This window comes from Liolophura sinensis, chromosome 4 (assembly GCF_032854445.1).
Source record: "Liolophura sinensis isolate JHLJ2023 chromosome 4, CUHK_Ljap_v2, whole genome shotgun sequence".
Taxonomy (NCBI): Eukaryota; Metazoa; Mollusca; class Polyplacophora; order Chitonida; family Chitonidae; genus Liolophura; species Liolophura sinensis.
Window position 1 is genome coordinate 24,813,440 of NC_088298.1, and position 18,508 is coordinate 24,831,947.

An 18,508-nucleotide genomic window follows, 5' to 3' on the forward strand; every position below is an offset into this window, starting at 1 on the left:
TGAACCTCATCGATCTATACAACAGAGTACCAGAGTATGAAGTTGGGGAAGTGAGATTATGACATCTATTTCCTCACAAGCTATGTGTAAGACATATCAATTTGAACCTCATTGGTCTATACAACAGAGTACCAGAGTATGAGGTTGGAGAAGGGAGATTATGACATCTATTTCCTCACAAGCTATGTGTTAGACATATCAATCTGAACCTCATCGGTCTATACAACAGAGTACCAGAGTATGAAGTTGGAGAAGTGAGATTGTGACATCTATTTCCTCACACGTTATGTGTAAGACATATCAATTTGAACCTCATCAGTCTATACAACAGAGAACCAGAGTATGAGGTTGGAGAAGTGAGATTGTGACATCTATTTCCTCACAAGCTATGTGTAAGACATACCAATTTGAACCTCATCGGTCTATACAAAAGAGTACCAGAGTATGAAGCTGGAGAAGGGAGATTATGACATCTATTTCCTCACAAGCTATGTGTTAGACATATCAATCTGAACCTCATCGGTCTATACAACAGAGTACCAGAGTATGAAGTTGGAGAAGGGAGATTATGACATCTATTTCCTCACAAGCTATGTGTAAGACATCTCAATTTGAACCTCATTGGTCTATACAACAGAGTACCAGAGTATGAAGTTGGAGAAGGGAGATTATGACATCTATTTCCTCACAAGCTATGTGTAAGACATATCAATTTGAACCTCATCGGTCTATACAACAGAGTACCAGAGTGTGAAGTTGGAGAAGGGAGATTATGACATCTATTTCCTCACAAGCTATGTGTAAGACATATCAATTTGAACCTCATCAGTCTATACAGCAGAGTACCAGAGTATGAAGTTGGAGAAGGCAGATTATGACATCTATTTCCTCACAAGCTATGTGTAAGACATATCAATTTGAACCTCATCGGTCTATACAACAGAGTACCAGAGTATGAAGTTGGAGAAGGGAGATTATGACATGTATTTCCTCACAAGCCATGTGTAAGACATATCAATTTGAACCTCATCGGTCTATACAACAGAGTACCAGAGTATGAAGTTGGAGAAGGGAGATTATGACATCTATTTCCTCACAAGCTATGTGTAAGACATATCAATTTGAACCTCATCGGTCTATACAACAGAGTACCAGAGTGTGAAGTTGGAGAAGGGAGATTATGACATCTATTTCCTCACAAGCTATGTGTAAGACATATCAATTTGAACCTCATCGATCTATACAACAGAGTACCAGAGTATGAAGTTGGGGAAGTGAGATTATGACATCTATTTCCTCACAAGCTATGTGTAAGACATATCAATTTGAACCTCATTGGTCTATACAACAGAGTACCAGAGTATGAGGTTGGAGAAGGGAGATTATGACATCTATTTCCTCACGAGCTATGTGTTAGACATATCAATCTGAACCTCATCGGTCTATACAACAGAGTACCAGAGTATGAAGTTGGAGAAGTGAGATTGTGACATCTATTTCCTCACACGCTATGTGTAAGACATATCAATTTGAACCTCATCAGTCTATACAACAGAGAACCAGAGTATGAGGTTGGAGAAGTGAGATTGTGACATCTATTTCCTCACAAGCTATGTGTAAGACATACCAATTTGAACCTCATCGGTCTATACAAAAGAGTACCAGAGTATGAAGCTGGAGAAGGGAGATTATGACATCTATTTCCTCACAAGCTATGTGTTAGACATATCAATTTGAACCTGATCAGTCTATACAACAGAGTACCAGAGTATAAGGTTGGAGAAGGGAGATTATGACATCTATTTCCTCACGAGCTATGTGTTAGACATATCAATCTGAACCTGATCAGTCTATACAACAGAGTACCAGAGTATGAAGTTGGAGAAGTGAGATTATGACATCTATTTCCTCACAAGCAATGTGAACCTCATCAGTCTATACAACAGAGAACCAGAGTATGAAGTTGGAGAAGGGAGATTATGACATCTATTTCCTCACAAGCTATGTGTAAGACATATCAATTTGAACCTCATCAGTCTATACAACAGAGAACCAGAGTATGAGGTTGGAGAAGTGAGATTATGACATCTATTTCCTCACAAGCTATGTGTAAGACATATCAATTTAAACCTCATCGATCTATACAACAGAGTACCAGAGTATGAAGTTGGAGAAGGGAGATTATGACATCTATTTCCTCACAAGCTATGTGTAAGACATATCAATTTAAACCTCATCGGTCTATACAACAGAGTACCAGAGTATGAAGTTGGAGAAGGGAGATTATGACATCTATTTCCTCACAAGCTATGTGTAAGACATATCAATTTGAACCTCATCAGTCTATACAACAGAGAACCAGAGTATGAGGTTGGAGAAGGGAGATTATGACATCTATTTCCTCACAAGCTATGTGTTAGACATATCAATCTGAACCTCATGGGTCTATACAACAGAGTACCAGAGTATAAGGTTGGAGAAGGGAGGTTATGACATCTATTTCCTCACAAGCTATGTGTAAGACATATCAATTTGAACCTCATCGGTCTATACAACAGAGTACCAGAGTATGAGGTCGGAGAGGGGAGATTATGACATCTATTTCCTCACAAGCTATGTGTTAGACATCATGAAACTGAATCTCATTGGTCTATACAACAGAGTACCAGAGTATGAAGTTGGAGAGGGGAGATTATGACATCTATTTCCTCACAAGCTATGTGTTAGACATATCAATTTGAACCTCATCAGTCTATACAAAAGAGTACCAGAGTATGAAGTTGGAGAAGGGAGATTATGACATCTATTTCCTCACAAGCTATGTGTTAGACATATCAATCTGAACCTGATCAGTCTATACAACAGAGTACCAGAGTATGAAGTTGGAGAAGTGAGATTATGACATCTATTTCCTCACAAGCAATGTGAACCTCATCAGTCTATACAACAGAGAACCAGAGTATGAAGTTGGAGAAGGGAGATTATGACATCTATTTCCTCACAAGCTATGTGTAAGACATATCAATTTGAACCTCATCAGTCTATACAACAGAGAACCAGAGTATGAGGTTGGAGAAGTGAGATTATGACATCTATTTCCTCACAAGCTATGTGTAAGACATATCAATTTAAACCTCATCGATCTATACAACAGAGTACCAGAGTATGAAGTTGGAGAAGGGAGATTATGACATCTATTTCCTCACAAGCTATGTGTAAGACATATCAATTTAAACCTCATCGGTCTATACAACAGAGTACCAGAGTATGAAGTTGGAGAAGGGAGATTATGACATCTATTTCCTCACAAGCTATGTGTAAGACATATCAATTTGAACCTCATCAGTCTATACAACAGAGAACCAGAGTATGAGGTTGGAGAAGGGAGATTATGACATCTATTTCCTCACAAGCTATGTGTTAGACATATCAATCTGAACCTCATGGGTCTATACAACAGAGTACCAGAGTATAAGGTTGGAGAAGGGAGGTTATGACATCTATTTCCTCACAAGCTATGTGTAAGACATATCAATTTGAACCTCATCGGTCTATACAACAGAGTACCAGAGTATGAGGTCGGAGAGGGGAGATTATGACATCTATTTCCTCACAAGCTATGTGTTAGACATCATGAAACTGAATCTCATTGGTCTATACAACAGAGTACCAGAGTATGAAGTTGGAGAGGGGAGATTATGACATCTATTTCCTCACAAGCTATGTGTTAGACATATCAATTTGAACCTCATCAGTCTATACAAAAGAGTACCAGAGTATGAAGTTGGAGAAGGGAGATTATGACATCTATTTCCTCACAAGCTATGTGTTAGACATATCAATTTGAACCTCATCGGTCTATACAAAAGAGTACCAGAGTATGAAGCTGGAGAAGGGAGATTATGACATCTATTTCCTCACAAGCTATGTGTTAGACATATCAATTTGAACCTCATCAGTCTATACAACAGAGTACCAGAGTATAAGGTTGGAGAAGGGAGATTATGACATCTATTTCCTCACAAGCTATGTGTTAGACATATCAATCTGAACCTGATCAGTCTATACAACAGAGTACCAGAGTATGAAGTTGGAGAAGTGAGATTATGACATCTATTTCCTCACAAGCTATGTGAACCTCATCAGTCTATACAACAGAGAACCAGAGTATGAAGTTGGAGAAGGGAGATTATGACATCTATTTCCTCACAAGCTATGTGTAAGACATATCAATTTGAACCTCATGGGTCTATACAACAGAGAACCAGAGTATGAGGTTGGAGAAGGGAGATTATGACATCTATTTCCTCACAAGCTATGTGTAAGACATATCAATTTAAACCTCATCGATCTATACAACAGAGTACCAGAGTATGAAGTTGGAGAAGGGAGATTATGACATCTATTTCCTGACAAGCTATGTGTAAGACATATCAATTTAAACCTCATCGGTCTATACAACAGAGTACCAGAGTATGAAGTTGGAGAAGGGAGATTATGACATCTATTTCCTCACAAGCTATGTGTTAGACATCATGAAACTGAATCTCATCGGTCTATACAACAGAGTACCAGAGTATGAGGTTGGAGAAGGGAGATTATGACATCTATTTCCTCACAAGCTATGTGAACCTCATCAGTCTATACAACAGAGTACCAGAGTATGAAGTTGGAGAAGGGAGATTATGACATCTAATTCCTCACAAGCTATGTGTTAGACATATCAATTTGAACCTCATCAGTCTATACAAAAGAGTACCAGAGTATGAAGTTGGAGAAGGGAGATTATGACATCTATTTCCTCACAAGCTATGTGTTAGACATATCAATTTGAACCTCATCAGTCTATACAAAAGAGTACCAGAGTATGAAGCTGGAGAAGGGAGATTATGACATCTATTTCCTGACAAGCTATGTGTTAGACATATCAATTTGAACCTCATCAGTCTATACAACAGAGTACCAGAGTATAAGGTTGGAGAAGGGAGATTATGACATCTATTTCCTCACAAGCTATGTGTTAGACATATCAATCTGAACCTGATCAGTCTATACAACAGAGTACCAGAGTATGAAGTTGGAGAAGTGAGATTATGACATCAATTTCCTCACAAGTTATGTGAACCTCATCAGTCTATACAACAGAGAACCAGAGTATGAAGTTGGAGAAGGGAGATTATGACATCTATTTTCTCACAAGCTATGTGTAAGACATATCAATTTGAACCTCATCAGTCTATACAACAGAGAACCAGAGTATGAGGTTGGAGAAGGGAGATTATGACATCTATTTCCTCACAAGCTACGTGTAAGACATCATGAAACTGAACCTCATCGGTCTATACAACAGAGTACCAGAGTATGAGGTTGGAGAAGTGAGATTATGACATCTATTTCGTCACAAGCTACGTGTAAGACATATCAATTTGAACCTCATCAGTCTATACAACAGAGTACCAGAGTATGAGGTCGGAGAGGGGAGATTATGACATCTATTTCCTCACAAGCTATGTGTAAGACATATCAATTTGAACCTCATGGGTCTATACAACAGAGAACCAGAGTATGAAGTTGGAGAAGTGAGATTATGACATCTATTTCCTCACAAGCTATGTGTAAGACATATCAATTTTAACCTCATCAGTCTATACAACAGAGTACCAGAGTATAAGGTTGGAGAAGGGAGATCATTACACAGAAATCCTCTCAACCAAAATTGCTTAAAAGACATACTCAGAAAAAAGTTGCACTGAACATTATTGTTCTCGGCCAAATTGCACTTTTTCACATATAATTTGAGTTTCAAACCTTCCTCTACCACACACAAAACATACCTAACCATTTTTCTTTCTCTCTATATAAGTACCTTTCAGCACGTCATCCATAACCCCGTATCCCTGGCAACGGTCAGCGAACCACTCGCCGATGTAGATACTGGCCGCTTGAGAGGTATGGCGACCCCGCTTGAAGACGCCATGCCCAAACCTCATCCCATCCTTCATGTAGCCCTCATAGGTATCACCATTTGCATACCTGTAACCATGGCAACAATACAACACCATAATCATTAAAGGGTAAAACAATACTGGTTAATGTTTGTATCCATTGAAAAACTAATATTTAAAGTATCTTAAACTGGCATCAAATATTTTTTGAGGATTTTTTTCAACCTGATAAATGTTAAGTGATACTCGGCCTTAACTAAGAGCAAGCCATTGAAAATCAGTGTGATAGGTGACATTATGTGTTTGAGCAAGGTTTATAGATGAAGGTTTGGATATTTTTTAGAATCAGATGACTTGATAATACAGTGTATATCAATGATTACAAGAATAACAAAGATAATACTGCAATGACCAGAAAGCTTTTCCCACCTAACTCGGCCCAGGCCATGCATTTTTCCATCTTTCCAGTTTCCTTCATATAATTCCTCGCCCTCTGGCTTTGGATGAATCAGTGTTCCATGACTGAACAAAAAAACAAACAAAATTTTCCCTGAGCCCAATATCTTCTGCAAAATATGAGGCATATTCACTTCTGAATATTGAGAAACAGTTTTCTGGAAATCCTGCGTATGATTTATTGAAAGAACAAAAAATTTCTGTAATGAAAGCCAACAAAAGTGAAATGTACAGAGGATGTGGATTTCGCCTCCACCTTTTTAGTGCAGCTGATAAAGCTGTCAGCATAAACAGAAGTGAATAAGATAGAGCAAATAGAACAACAACTGCAGCAAACATTTGAGGTTCAATTGAACATCAAACAACAGGATGCTGTCCCTGATTGAGAACCATACATCCTTGTGAAAACCAATTTTTGTTGTTCTGGCACGCTCGTTAATCCAAAAACTCAAGTCTTTGTCTTAACAGTCTAGCCTCCATCATGTTAATACCACAAAATGTTAACCTCATCTTTGCAACATTTGTTTCACAGCGTTATGACCTTAGGAAGTAAGACAAGAAAAAATTGTAAAATAAGTCCAGTGAAGTTTTACCCGTGTTGATAACCGAGCTTGAATTTCCCAGAGTATCTCCTGCCATCAGGATATGTCAATTCACCCCTGTGAAATCAAGATAGTAAGTCAGTGGCTGAAAACACACACCAATTCATACAACACAACAAAAATAATAAATTTGTAATGTTCATTACCGGAAAATCAAACTGCCACCATATCTTTCACTGCCACCATAAATAAACGTGAGGAAAAAAGCAAATAATTTTCAACTGCCAATCCTTAACTTTGTAACTTCACAAGAAACAGTGAATTGTATGCATACATGTAACTCTATATATCACTTCCCACAAGAAGACTGGTTTCTTCACTTACTCGCATGTTTCATTTCACTATAAATCTGACTGGTTACACGCATGTTAAAAACATGGCAGAGAGTTGACAAAAAACTATGAATCTTCTACAGGTGCCTTTAACAAACCTCAAGGCATAATGGGGTCTTTTCAGGTGAAATCTGATGAATCCAGTGAAACTTCAGTTTTGATAGTGATGTCAGATAAGTACATACTGTCCATTAATGAGCCCGTTCATCCAGTAACCCTTGTACACAGCATCCTTATAACTCAGTTTTGTGAGAGTGATGTCAGATAAGTACTAACTGTCCATTAATGAGCCAGTTCATCCAGTAACCCTTGACACGGCGTCTTTATAACTCAGTTTTGATAGTGATGTCAGATAAGTACATACTGTCCATTAATGAGCCCGTTCATCCAGTAACCCTTGTACACGGTGTCCTTATAACTCAGTTTTGTGAGAGTGATGTCAGATAAGTACTAACTGTCCATTAATGAGCCAGTTCATCCAGTAACCCTTGTACACGGCGTCTTTATAACTCAGTTTTGTGAGAGTGATGTCAGATAAGTACTTACTGTCCATTAATGAGCCCTTTCATCCAGTAACCTTTGTACACGGTGTCTTTATAACTCAGTTTTGTGAGAGTGATGTCAGACAAGTACATACTGTCCATTAATGACCCCGTTCATCCAGTAACCCTTGTACACGGCGTCCTTATCACTCAGTTTTGTGAGAGTGATGTCAGAAAAGTACTTACTGTCCATTAATGAGCCCGTTCATCCAGTAACCCTTGTACACAGCATCCTTATCACTCAGTTTTGTGAGAGTGATGTCAGATAAGTACTTACTGTCCATTAATGAGCCCTTTCATCCAGTAACCCTTGTACACGGTGTCCTTATAACTCAGTTTTGTGAGAGTGATGTCAGATAAGTACTTACTGTCCATTAATGAGCCCTTTCATCCAGTAACCCTTGTACACGGTGTCCTTATAACTCAGTTTTGTGAGAGTGATATCAGATAAGTACTAACTGTCCATTAATGAGTCCCTTCATCCAGTAACCCTTGTACACGACGTCTTTATAACTCAGTTTTGTAAGAGTGATGTCAGATAAGTACTTACTGTCCATTAATGAGCCCCTTCATCCAGTAACCCTTGTACACGGCGTCTTTATAACTCAGTTTTGTGAGAGTGATGTCAGACAAGTACTTACTGTCCATTAATGAGCCCTTTCATCCAGTAACCTTTGTACATGGCGTCTTTATAACTCAGTTTTGTGATAGTGATGTCAGAAAAGTACTTACTGTCCATTAATGAGCCCGTTCATCCAGTAACCCTTGTACACGGTGTCCTTATAACTCAGTTTTGTGAGAGTGATGTCAGATAAGTAGTAACTGTCCATTAATGAGCCAGTTCATCCAGTAACCCTTGTACACGGCGTCTTTATAACTCAGTTTTGTGAGAGTGATGTCAGATAAGTACTTACTGTCCATTAATGAGCCCTTTCATCCAGTAACCTTTGTACACGGCGTCTTTATAACTCAGTTTTGTGAGAGTGATGTCAGACAAGTACATACTGTCCATTAATGAGCCAGTTCATCCAGTAACCCTTGTACACGGCGTCCTTATCACTCAGTTATGTGAGAGTGATGTCAGAAAAGTACTTACTGTCCATTAATGAGCCCGTTCATCCAGTAACCCTTGTACACAGTGTCCTTATAACTCAGTTTTGTGAGAGTGATGTCAGATAAGTACTTACTGTCCATTAATGAGCCCGTTCATCCAGTAACCCTTGTACACAGTGTCCTTATAACTCAGTTTTGTGAGAGTGATATCAGATAAGTACTAACTGTCCATTAACGAGCCCCTTCATCCAGTAACCCTTGTACACGGTGTCCTTATAACTCAGTTTTGTGAAGGTGTAGTTGGCGTGACGTACTAGTGGCGGAGTCAAGCGATCAGAACTTGTCACCTTTTTGCCAGTTTTCTGATTAGCCAGGACTTTGTTGATGGCCTGATTTAATGCCATCAGCCATTCAGCCTGAAGAAATCAAGACATGTATATTCATAAATCTTTAAAAGATTACTGATTTATATATCTGATTGGTGTTTTACCCTGCACTCATGTATGCTTCACATACATGTGTGATGGCCGCCAGCATTATGGAGGGAAGAAACAGAGCAGTGCCAGGGAAAATCCATGACCATATGCAGATTGCTGCAGACCTTCCCCCGTATAACTGGAGAGGAAGCCAGCTTGAGCTGAACTTGAACTCACAGCGACTGCATTGGTGAGAGGTTCCTGGGGAACCACCAGGTCATGGAGGCACCCTCTTAAAAAGACATCTATGGTGCAACATTTAGTGGAAATTTTGTACACAGCTTCATTCACTAACTGTCTCATTGCTGTAACAAAAGAAACACTCACTTTATTTTCAGGATTTGGAGCACACAAGGTCAAGGTCTCTTCTGGAGCAGTTACCACAATCACGTTTCTACAATACAAAGCCCGTACTTCAACAACAATTAATAACAAGACAATGAAGTTCACAATGAATAATTTTATTTGTACACACTTCTCAGACTTGCTTAGCTCACAATTAAGAAAATCACTGTTCATTTTGTAAATTTACTAGCAAAAATTTTAGCATTCTAAAATATTACCTCAACTGTTCTGTTTCCGAGGGTGTTTCCACCCAGAGAAGTGACAATGAGAAACTTTGAAAAGAGCTCCCCTACAAAAACAAGAAATAGAAGTGTGAGAAAAAACAACAACTACATATTTCCAACCTGGGAGGCCCACAGTACAAATCCAGTAACTGGCAATTTTACACCTGGGATCCTAAATGCTGGGGACGGGAGTGGGTATAACAAGGTTGGGGGTGATTAGGGGGAAATAAATGCTGTGTACGTATAATTTTTGCTATAAATCAGACAAGAAATACCTAAATACTCACAAAGATTCCTAACAATACAAAAAGTATTCACATACTCTTCCCTGTAAGTCTGTCTGCACAATCAGACAAGAAACACACTGAATACTCACAAAGATTCCTGACAATACATACAGTATGCACATACTATTCACTGTAAGTCTGTCTGCACAATCAGACAAGAAACACACTGAATACTCGCAAAGATTCCTGACAATACATACAGTATTTACATACTCTTCATTGTAAGTCTGTCTGCACAATCAGACAAGAAACACACTGAATACTCGCAAAGATTCCTGACAATACATACAGTATTTACATACTCTTCATTGTAAGTCTGTCTGCACAATCAGACAAGAAACACATTGAATACTCGCAAAAGATTCCTAACAATACATACAGTATACACATACTCTTCCCTGTAAGTCTGTCTGCACAATCAGACAAGAAACACACTGAATACTCGCAAAGATTCCTGACAATACATACAGTATGCACATACTCTTCACTGTAAGTCTGTCTGCTCAATCAGACAAGAAACACATAGAATACTCCCAAAGATTCCTGACAATACATACAGTAAGTCTGTCTGCACAATCAGAGAGGAAACAAATAACAAAATTTCACTTAGACTTGGTAATAAAGCCATCAAAGAGCTTGTCTGTATGAGACACATGAATGCAAAACTTCACCTCATTGCATAAAGACCTGAAATCATAAATCTAGTAATTAACTGTATTTTATATGCTCACAGTGCATCAGCGATGGAACATCCCCTTGTGGCATTGTGCTTTATATGCTCACAGAGCACCAGCAATGGAACATCCCCTTGTGTCAGTGTGCTTTATATGCTCACAGAGCATCAACGATGGAACATCCCCTTGTGCCATTGTGCTTTATATGCTCACAGAGCATCAGCAATGGAACATCCCCTTGTCAGTGTGCTTTATATGCTCACAGAGCATCAGCAATGGAACATCCCCTTGTGTCAGTGTGCTTTATATGCTCACAGAGCATCAGCGATGGAACATCCCCTTGTGCCATTGTGCTTTATATGCTCACAGAGCATCAGCAATGGAACATTCCCTTGTGCCATTGTGCTTTATATGCTCACAGAGCATCAGCAATGGAACATCCCCTTGTGTCAGTGTGCTTTATATGCTCACAGAGCATCAGCAATGGAACATTCCCTTGTGCCATTGTGCTTTATATGCTCACAGAGCATCAGCAATGGAACATCCCCTTGTGTCAGTGTGCTTTATATGCTCACAGAGCATCAGCAATGGAACATCTCCCTTGTGTCACTGTGCTTTATATGCTCACAGAGCATCAGCAATGGAACATCCCCTTGTCAGTGTGCTTTATATGCTCACAGAGCATCAGCAATGGAACATCCCCTTGTGTCAGTGTGCTTTATATGCTCACAGAGCATCAGCGATGGAACATCCCCTTGTGCCATTGTGCTTTATATGCTCACAGAGCATCAGCAATGGAACATCCCCTTGTCAGTGTGCTTTATATGCTCACAGAGCATCAGCAATAGAACATCCCCTTGTGTCAGTGTGCTTTATATGCTCACAGAGCATCAGTGATGGAACATCCCCTTGTGCCATTGTGCTTTATATGCTCACAGAGCATCAGCAATGGAACATTCCCTTGTGCCATTGTGCTTTATATGCTCACAGAGCATCAGCAATGGAACATCCCCTTGTGTCAGTGTGCTTTATATGCTCACAGAGCATCAGCAATGGAACATTCCCTTGTGCCATTGTGCTTTATATGCTCACAGAGCATCAGCAATGGAACATCCCCTTGTGTCAGTGTGCTTTATATGCTCACAGAGCATCAGCAATGGAACATCTCCCTTGTGTCACTGTGCTTTATATGCTCACAGAGCATCAGCAATGGAACATCCCCTTGTCAGTGTGCTTTATATGCTCACAGAGCATCAGCAATGGAACATCCCCTTGTGTCAGTGTGCTTTATATGCTCACAGAGCATCAGCGATGGAACATCCCCTTGTGCCATTGTGCTTTATATGCTCACAGAGCATCAGCAATGGAACATTCCCTTGTGCCATTGTGCTTTATATGCTCACAGAGCATCAGCAATGGAACATCCCCTTGTGTCAGTGTGCTTTATATGCTCACAGAGCATCAGCAATGGAACATCTCCCTTGTGTCACTGTGCTTTATATGCTCACAGAGCATCAACGATGGAACATCCTCCTTGAGCCATTGTGCTTTATATGCTCACAGAGCATCACTGATGGAACATCTCCCTTGTGCCATTGTGCTTTATATGCTCACAGAGCATCAAAGATGAAACATCCCCTTGTGTCAGTGTGCTTTATATGCTCACAGAGCATCAGAAATGGAACATCCCCCTTGTGTCATTGTACTTTATATGCTCACAGAGCATCACTGATGGAACATCCCCTTGTGTCATTGTGTTTCATATGCTCACAGAGCATCAGCGATGGAACATCCTCCTTGAGCCTCTGTTCTTTATATGCTCACAGAGCATCAGCGATGGAACATTCCCTTGTGCCATTGTGCTTTATATGCTCACAGAGCATCAGCAATGGAACATCTCCCTTGTGTCACTGTGCTTTATATGCTCACAGAGCATCAGCAATGGAACATCCCCTTGTCAGTGTGCTTTATATGCTCACAGAGCATCAGCAATGGAACATCCCCTTGTGTCAGTGTGCTTTATATGCTCACAGAGCATCAGCGATGGAACATCCCCTTGTGCCATTGTGCTTTATATGCTCACAGAGCATCAGCAATGGAACATCCCCTTGTGTCAGTGTGCTTTATATGCTCACAGAGCATCAGCAATGGAACATCTCCCTTGTGTCACTGTGCTTTATATGCTCACAGAGCATCAACGATGGAACATCCTCCTTGAGCCATTGTGCTTTATATGCTCACAGAGCATCACTGATGGAACATCTCCCTTGTGCCATTGTGCTTTATATGCTCACAGAGCATCAAAGATGAAACATCCCCTTGTGTCAGTGTGCTTTATATGCTCACAGAGCATCAGAAATGGAACATCCCCCTTGTGTCATTGTACTTTATATGCTCACAGAGCATCACTGATGGAACATCCCCTTGTGTCATTGTGTTTCATATGCTCACAGAGCATCAGCGATGGAACATCCCCCTTGAGCCTCTGTTCTTTATATGCATGTAAAACTTCAGTTCAACACATACCATACTTTTTTAAACACCACTCATAACATTTTGTTTGACAGTGATTCTATTACACAATACAGGAAGTCAGGAATTCAGTAATTTTGGATGCTGACACCTACACTCAGGGTATATTTATTTATTTATTTGAGTGGTGTTTTACACCATACTCAAGACTATACCACTTATATGACAGTGGCCAGCATTATGGTGGGAGGAAACCAGGCAGACTCAGTGTATAAACTATGTCTGTACTGTATACAGGTGAGCTAATAAGTCAATACACTAAGCAGACTATGTATTTCTAACAGAAATGGCTAGCTGCACATTACCTGTACATGAACAAATGTGTCGTCAAACAGGATGAACAGGTGGGCGGAGAAGCGGCCAGCTGTATACAAGGTCAAAGGGCAAGTCTTATTGGACTTAATTAGTCGTCGTTTTGGTACTCGCAAAGATTCCTGAATAAAGAAAAAAAATACATGAAGATCATCAAACACAACGCAGGTATAACTCACACAATTATACAAATTCTGAAGTAAACATTCATTAATTTTTTCAATATAAAATATATAAAGAAAATGTACACGCAGAAATCACTAAGTAGAAGTATTTCTAAACATGCAATATTTCCTAAAGTCATTAGAATAAGATGGCAAAGTTTGTCACAACAAGACAACACACACAAACCATATGAAAAAAATGGCAAGATCGATGAAAAGCCCATATAAAGTTATTTATTCATCATTTTCATGGATTGAACTCACATCTTTCCAGAAGGCCATCATCCTATCTTTCAAACAAACATCAAAACACCTTTCTACGATCTCAACCAGGACCACAAACCAGGAGTACCTTGGTCATGGATGAAATTTTTCCGTCAAATACAGTATTTTAATTGGAATTATTACATTATAATTTCGTTCCAAACTTACGGCGAGTCTGCTGCTGATCGTATCCCAGAATGCTCGGGTAGTTTCTGCCACGTTGTACTCCGTTGTTATGGTGCTTCTCAAACCCTCCCAGTGCAAACAACACTTGACAAGGTGCTTCCCTTCTGCAGAATCCTTACAAAATGATATAAAATGAAAGTGGTCAATCGTTAATAACTTACAGAGTCGTTAATCACAGCTAAAAACATCAAAATGTGGATGGATCGGTGGTAATTTCATTCGTTACAAAAAAGAAACCTCTCCTGTTCCCCATTACCCAGCGTCTGGTAGATAGTTTGGAATGTGGATGCATTCAAAGTGTAAAATAAAATGGCAAAATGTGGTGTCCACAATGTAGTGTCCAAAATGTAGTGTCCAAAATGTAATGTCCAAAATGTAGTGTCCAAAATGTAGTGTCCAAAATGTAGTGTGCAAAATGAAGATGTAAGTGAATTCTGATGGACTCATGCTGGTAAGTTACGTGGTCTGATAGAAGATAATAGCAGCGCATAGCAGACAACAGTAGTGTATAGACAATAATAGCAGTGTATAGCAGATAATAGCAGTGTATAGAAGATAATAGAGTAGTACAGCAGATAACAGCTGCGTATAGAAGATAACAGCAGCGTACAGCATAGATAACAGCGTATAGAAGATAATAGTGTAGTATAGCAACAGCGTATAGCAGATAATAGCAGCACATAGCAGCGTACAGCTGATAATAGCAGCGTATAGCAGATAATAGCAGCGTATAGCAGATAATAGCAGCGTATAGCAGATAATAGCAGCGTATAGCAGATAATAGCAGCGTATAGCAGTATTGAAGATAACAGCAGTGTGTAGCAGATAATAGCAGCATGAGGGCAGATAATAGCAACGTCTAGAAGATAACAACAGTGTATAACAGATAACAGCAGCCTATAGAAGATAATAGCAACGTATAAAAGATAATAGCAGTGTATCGCAGATAATAGCAGCATATAGCACCTAATAGCAGTGTATAGCCGATAATATCAGCGTATAACAGATAACAGCAGTATATACAGATAACAGCAGCATATAGCAGATAACAGCAGCGTACAGCAGATAATAGCAGCGTATAACAGATAACAGCAGTATATACAGATAACAGCAGCGTATAGCAGATAATAGCAGCGTACAGCAGATAATAGCAGCATATAACAGATAACAGCAGCGTATAGAAGATAATAGCAGCGTATAGCAGATAATAGCAGCGTATAGCTGATAATAGCAGCATATAGCAGATAACAGCAGCGTATAGAAGATAATAGCAGTGCATAGCAGATAAATTGGTCTATCAGCCCAAAAAGAAAAAAAACCACTAAACTCTATTATCTACCCTAATTGTTCTAATTTTTGGGACAGATATTAGTAGTGTTGAAAGTAGAATATTACATTTCTTTGCCAGCCTTTTGGAAAAGTAAAGATATGAGTACGTTGTTCATGGTTAGATGGTCTAACCATGTGAGAAAAAAGAAACTCAATATTTCTGCTACAATTCCATACATATTTTGTCCCAAAAATGAGAAGATATAGGGTACACACAGCCAAACACTTGACACTTTATTTGCAGTTACAGGTTTTACGAGGAGTTGATTTATTTTATTTAATTCATTTTTGTTTTACACCGTGCTCAAGAATATTCACAAAAAGTTGACCTCTCTGAATAACATGGAAGTCGATTGATTCAAACCAGTGTTAGACTACAACATCACATCAAAACTACACTTTGCTAAATGCTGTGACAGCATTTTATTCTCTAACATAACATAATTTCTGATGAATACCAGGCAGGTAATTCACACATAAATTCCCTATACGTTCCCATTTTATCTCTCAAATCATCATCTGTGTTAACTACTGCCCAGGCTTTTGAAATGCCCGAATAAGCAAACCAAACTGGCAGCTACAGGTAACAAGACTCTACAGGTAACAAGCAATTAAATTGCATGAAAATGTCAAGTACTCACTGTTGGGTAATTTAGAGTCATCTTGTTGGTTAGCCGGCAGTATTCTTTCAGCCTATCAAATGGTATTTTCATAACAAGGCTGAAGTTTTGGGCATGGTTGCTCTTGGACACAAAATCCAAAAGCTCTTGAAACACGGGTGAGGATTTGTCAAAAAATTGACTGAAAGGAGAAAAACATAAGTAAACAGTGGTTAAAAGCACCATTTGCAAAGTCAGTGATTCTCTGTCAGTTATTTAATGGAAATGGTTTACTCTCATAATACAGAGATATGTACACTTACTCACAATGTATCATTTAACACCTTTAATCAGGGCACAGCTGTTACAAAAAATGTGTCAGGCCACAAGCCCCGTATTAACATTAGTCCAGATTAGAGTGCCATTTACTTTGCATTATGATGAGACTGGCATTAAGATTTAAACCTGACTTAACTTTATAACACTTTTGAGCTGGTTCCAGAGCACAATACTCAAATCCACCCACTCTCCTCTTACTACTGAAACTCCCCTTCCCAGCTTGAAACAATACTCAAATCCTCCCACTATAAACTTACCCTCCCAGCTTACCACAATACTCAAATCCTCTCACTAAAAGTTCACCCTCCCAGCTTACCACAAAACTCAAACCCTCATACTAAAAGTTAACCCTCCCAGCTTACCACAATACTCAAATCCTCTCACTAAAAACTCACCCTCCCAGATTTGCACAATATTCAAATCCTCTCACTAAAAACTCACCCTCCCAGCTTGGCACAATACTCAAATCCTCCCACAGCCAAGAAGTCACAAAAGGCTCTGGAATATTTGTGGAACTCAACAACAAACTCCTGAAAGTGGCTCAAGATCTGTGCATCCATGATGCTGCTTCCGTCTCGTATCAGCTTCGTCATTTCAACACTGCCCCTACCAATCTGAAGAACAAAATGAGAGAGCTAATCATCAGAGAAACCTGCAGAGGTGCGACACGCTCCACAATGAATCTGAAATTTTCATATTTGAAAATTTTTTTCCTTTTTTTCATATTCCATGCTACTGTATTTCTTGAACCTATTCGCATGTTTGCAAGATTTTTATTCAAGCACATTCTTAGGCCATTATTCTCTATAGGCTGAAAACATTGTACTTTCTGTAAAGCCCTGACATTGGGCAAACCCAACCATTGCAGTTTTTTTCCCAAAAACAAATTGAAATGATGCATATTAAAATCACATTGGTAGTTGCCCTTTCATATGCAAAAAGGTTGAGGAATGAGGGCATGACTACTTCTGGGTTTTGACTTTTTTTAAGCCTTTCACATTTTCCCCTATATCCAATCATTTCATTTTCAATTATTTCAGGTTTCTATGCCTTTCCTATTTACTGACCCTTGTATTTTGAAATTCAAGGTTTAATTTTTTAAGGTTTTCACCTTTTCCAAGCATTTTCTTTTTTCATATTTTACTGACCTTCCTGGTAAGAGATATGAAAGCCTCCAGCATTCTGAGCAATGTCAGTTTGTAAGGCTGTAGCTCCAAGGAGGAAAAAAAGTCTGTCGTGAAAAAACATAAAGACACATGATTACTACATGGTAATACATGTCATCAGAAATTTGACAGAGAAAAAATCCTAAAGAAAGGCCAAAAAAAAAAAAATTTTTAAATCACTTTCCCAAACATATGCATAATTCCATCTGGAATTTGGCCACATTAATCTTTGTTAATTTATTTGATTGTTCACAAATGTTTACTGGTATTCAATCCTGCTTAACACCATTAGATAATCACAATGTGTACCATATTAAAAAGAATGGAACCTGATTTATTTTCTTTAAAGAGAAAGTCAACAAAACAGTAAAGTTGGTAAAAATGCCACTAAAAACTATAGATCTAACACTACAAGTATACATAGTATACAAAAACTATTGATCTAAACCTATATCCAAGAAAAGAGCTTTTTTTGAAATTCTGTTTTGTTTTGACTGAATACCATAGAATTCAAACAGTTCACTGCAGTGAAGTCAGTTACAAGAATCTAACAACGTAAGTGTACGTAGTTTGCAGCAGTTTTCGGCAGATCCTGATTCGTTTATTTACCTCTTTATGTGTTTATTCACATTAAGACATTTACGGACAAAAAAGGTTGGCATAGTAACCGGGGAAATTACT

The 18,508-nt window shown here is 38.9% G+C and overlaps 1 protein-coding gene across 1 annotated transcript in view; it reads right to left on the reverse strand.

Annotated features, from left to right (window-relative positions):
• The window catches only part of LOC135464604 (alsin-like), a 72,692-nt gene that overhangs the window by 19,394 nt on the left and 34,790 nt on the right, over window positions 1–18,508 (reverse strand). The window contains 11 exon segments of the mRNA XM_064742048.1: window positions 5,867–6,033; window positions 6,375–6,467; window positions 6,995–7,060; window positions 9,156–9,346; window positions 9,734–9,800; window positions 9,970–10,040; window positions 13,774–13,902; window positions 14,377–14,508; window positions 16,365–16,524; window positions 17,103–17,275; window positions 17,810–17,892. Of these exon segments, the coding sequence (XP_064598118.1) occupies window positions 5,867–6,033; window positions 6,375–6,467; window positions 6,995–7,060; window positions 9,156–9,346; window positions 9,734–9,800; window positions 9,970–10,040; window positions 13,774–13,902; window positions 14,377–14,508; window positions 16,365–16,524; window positions 17,103–17,275; window positions 17,810–17,892 (1,332 nt within the window).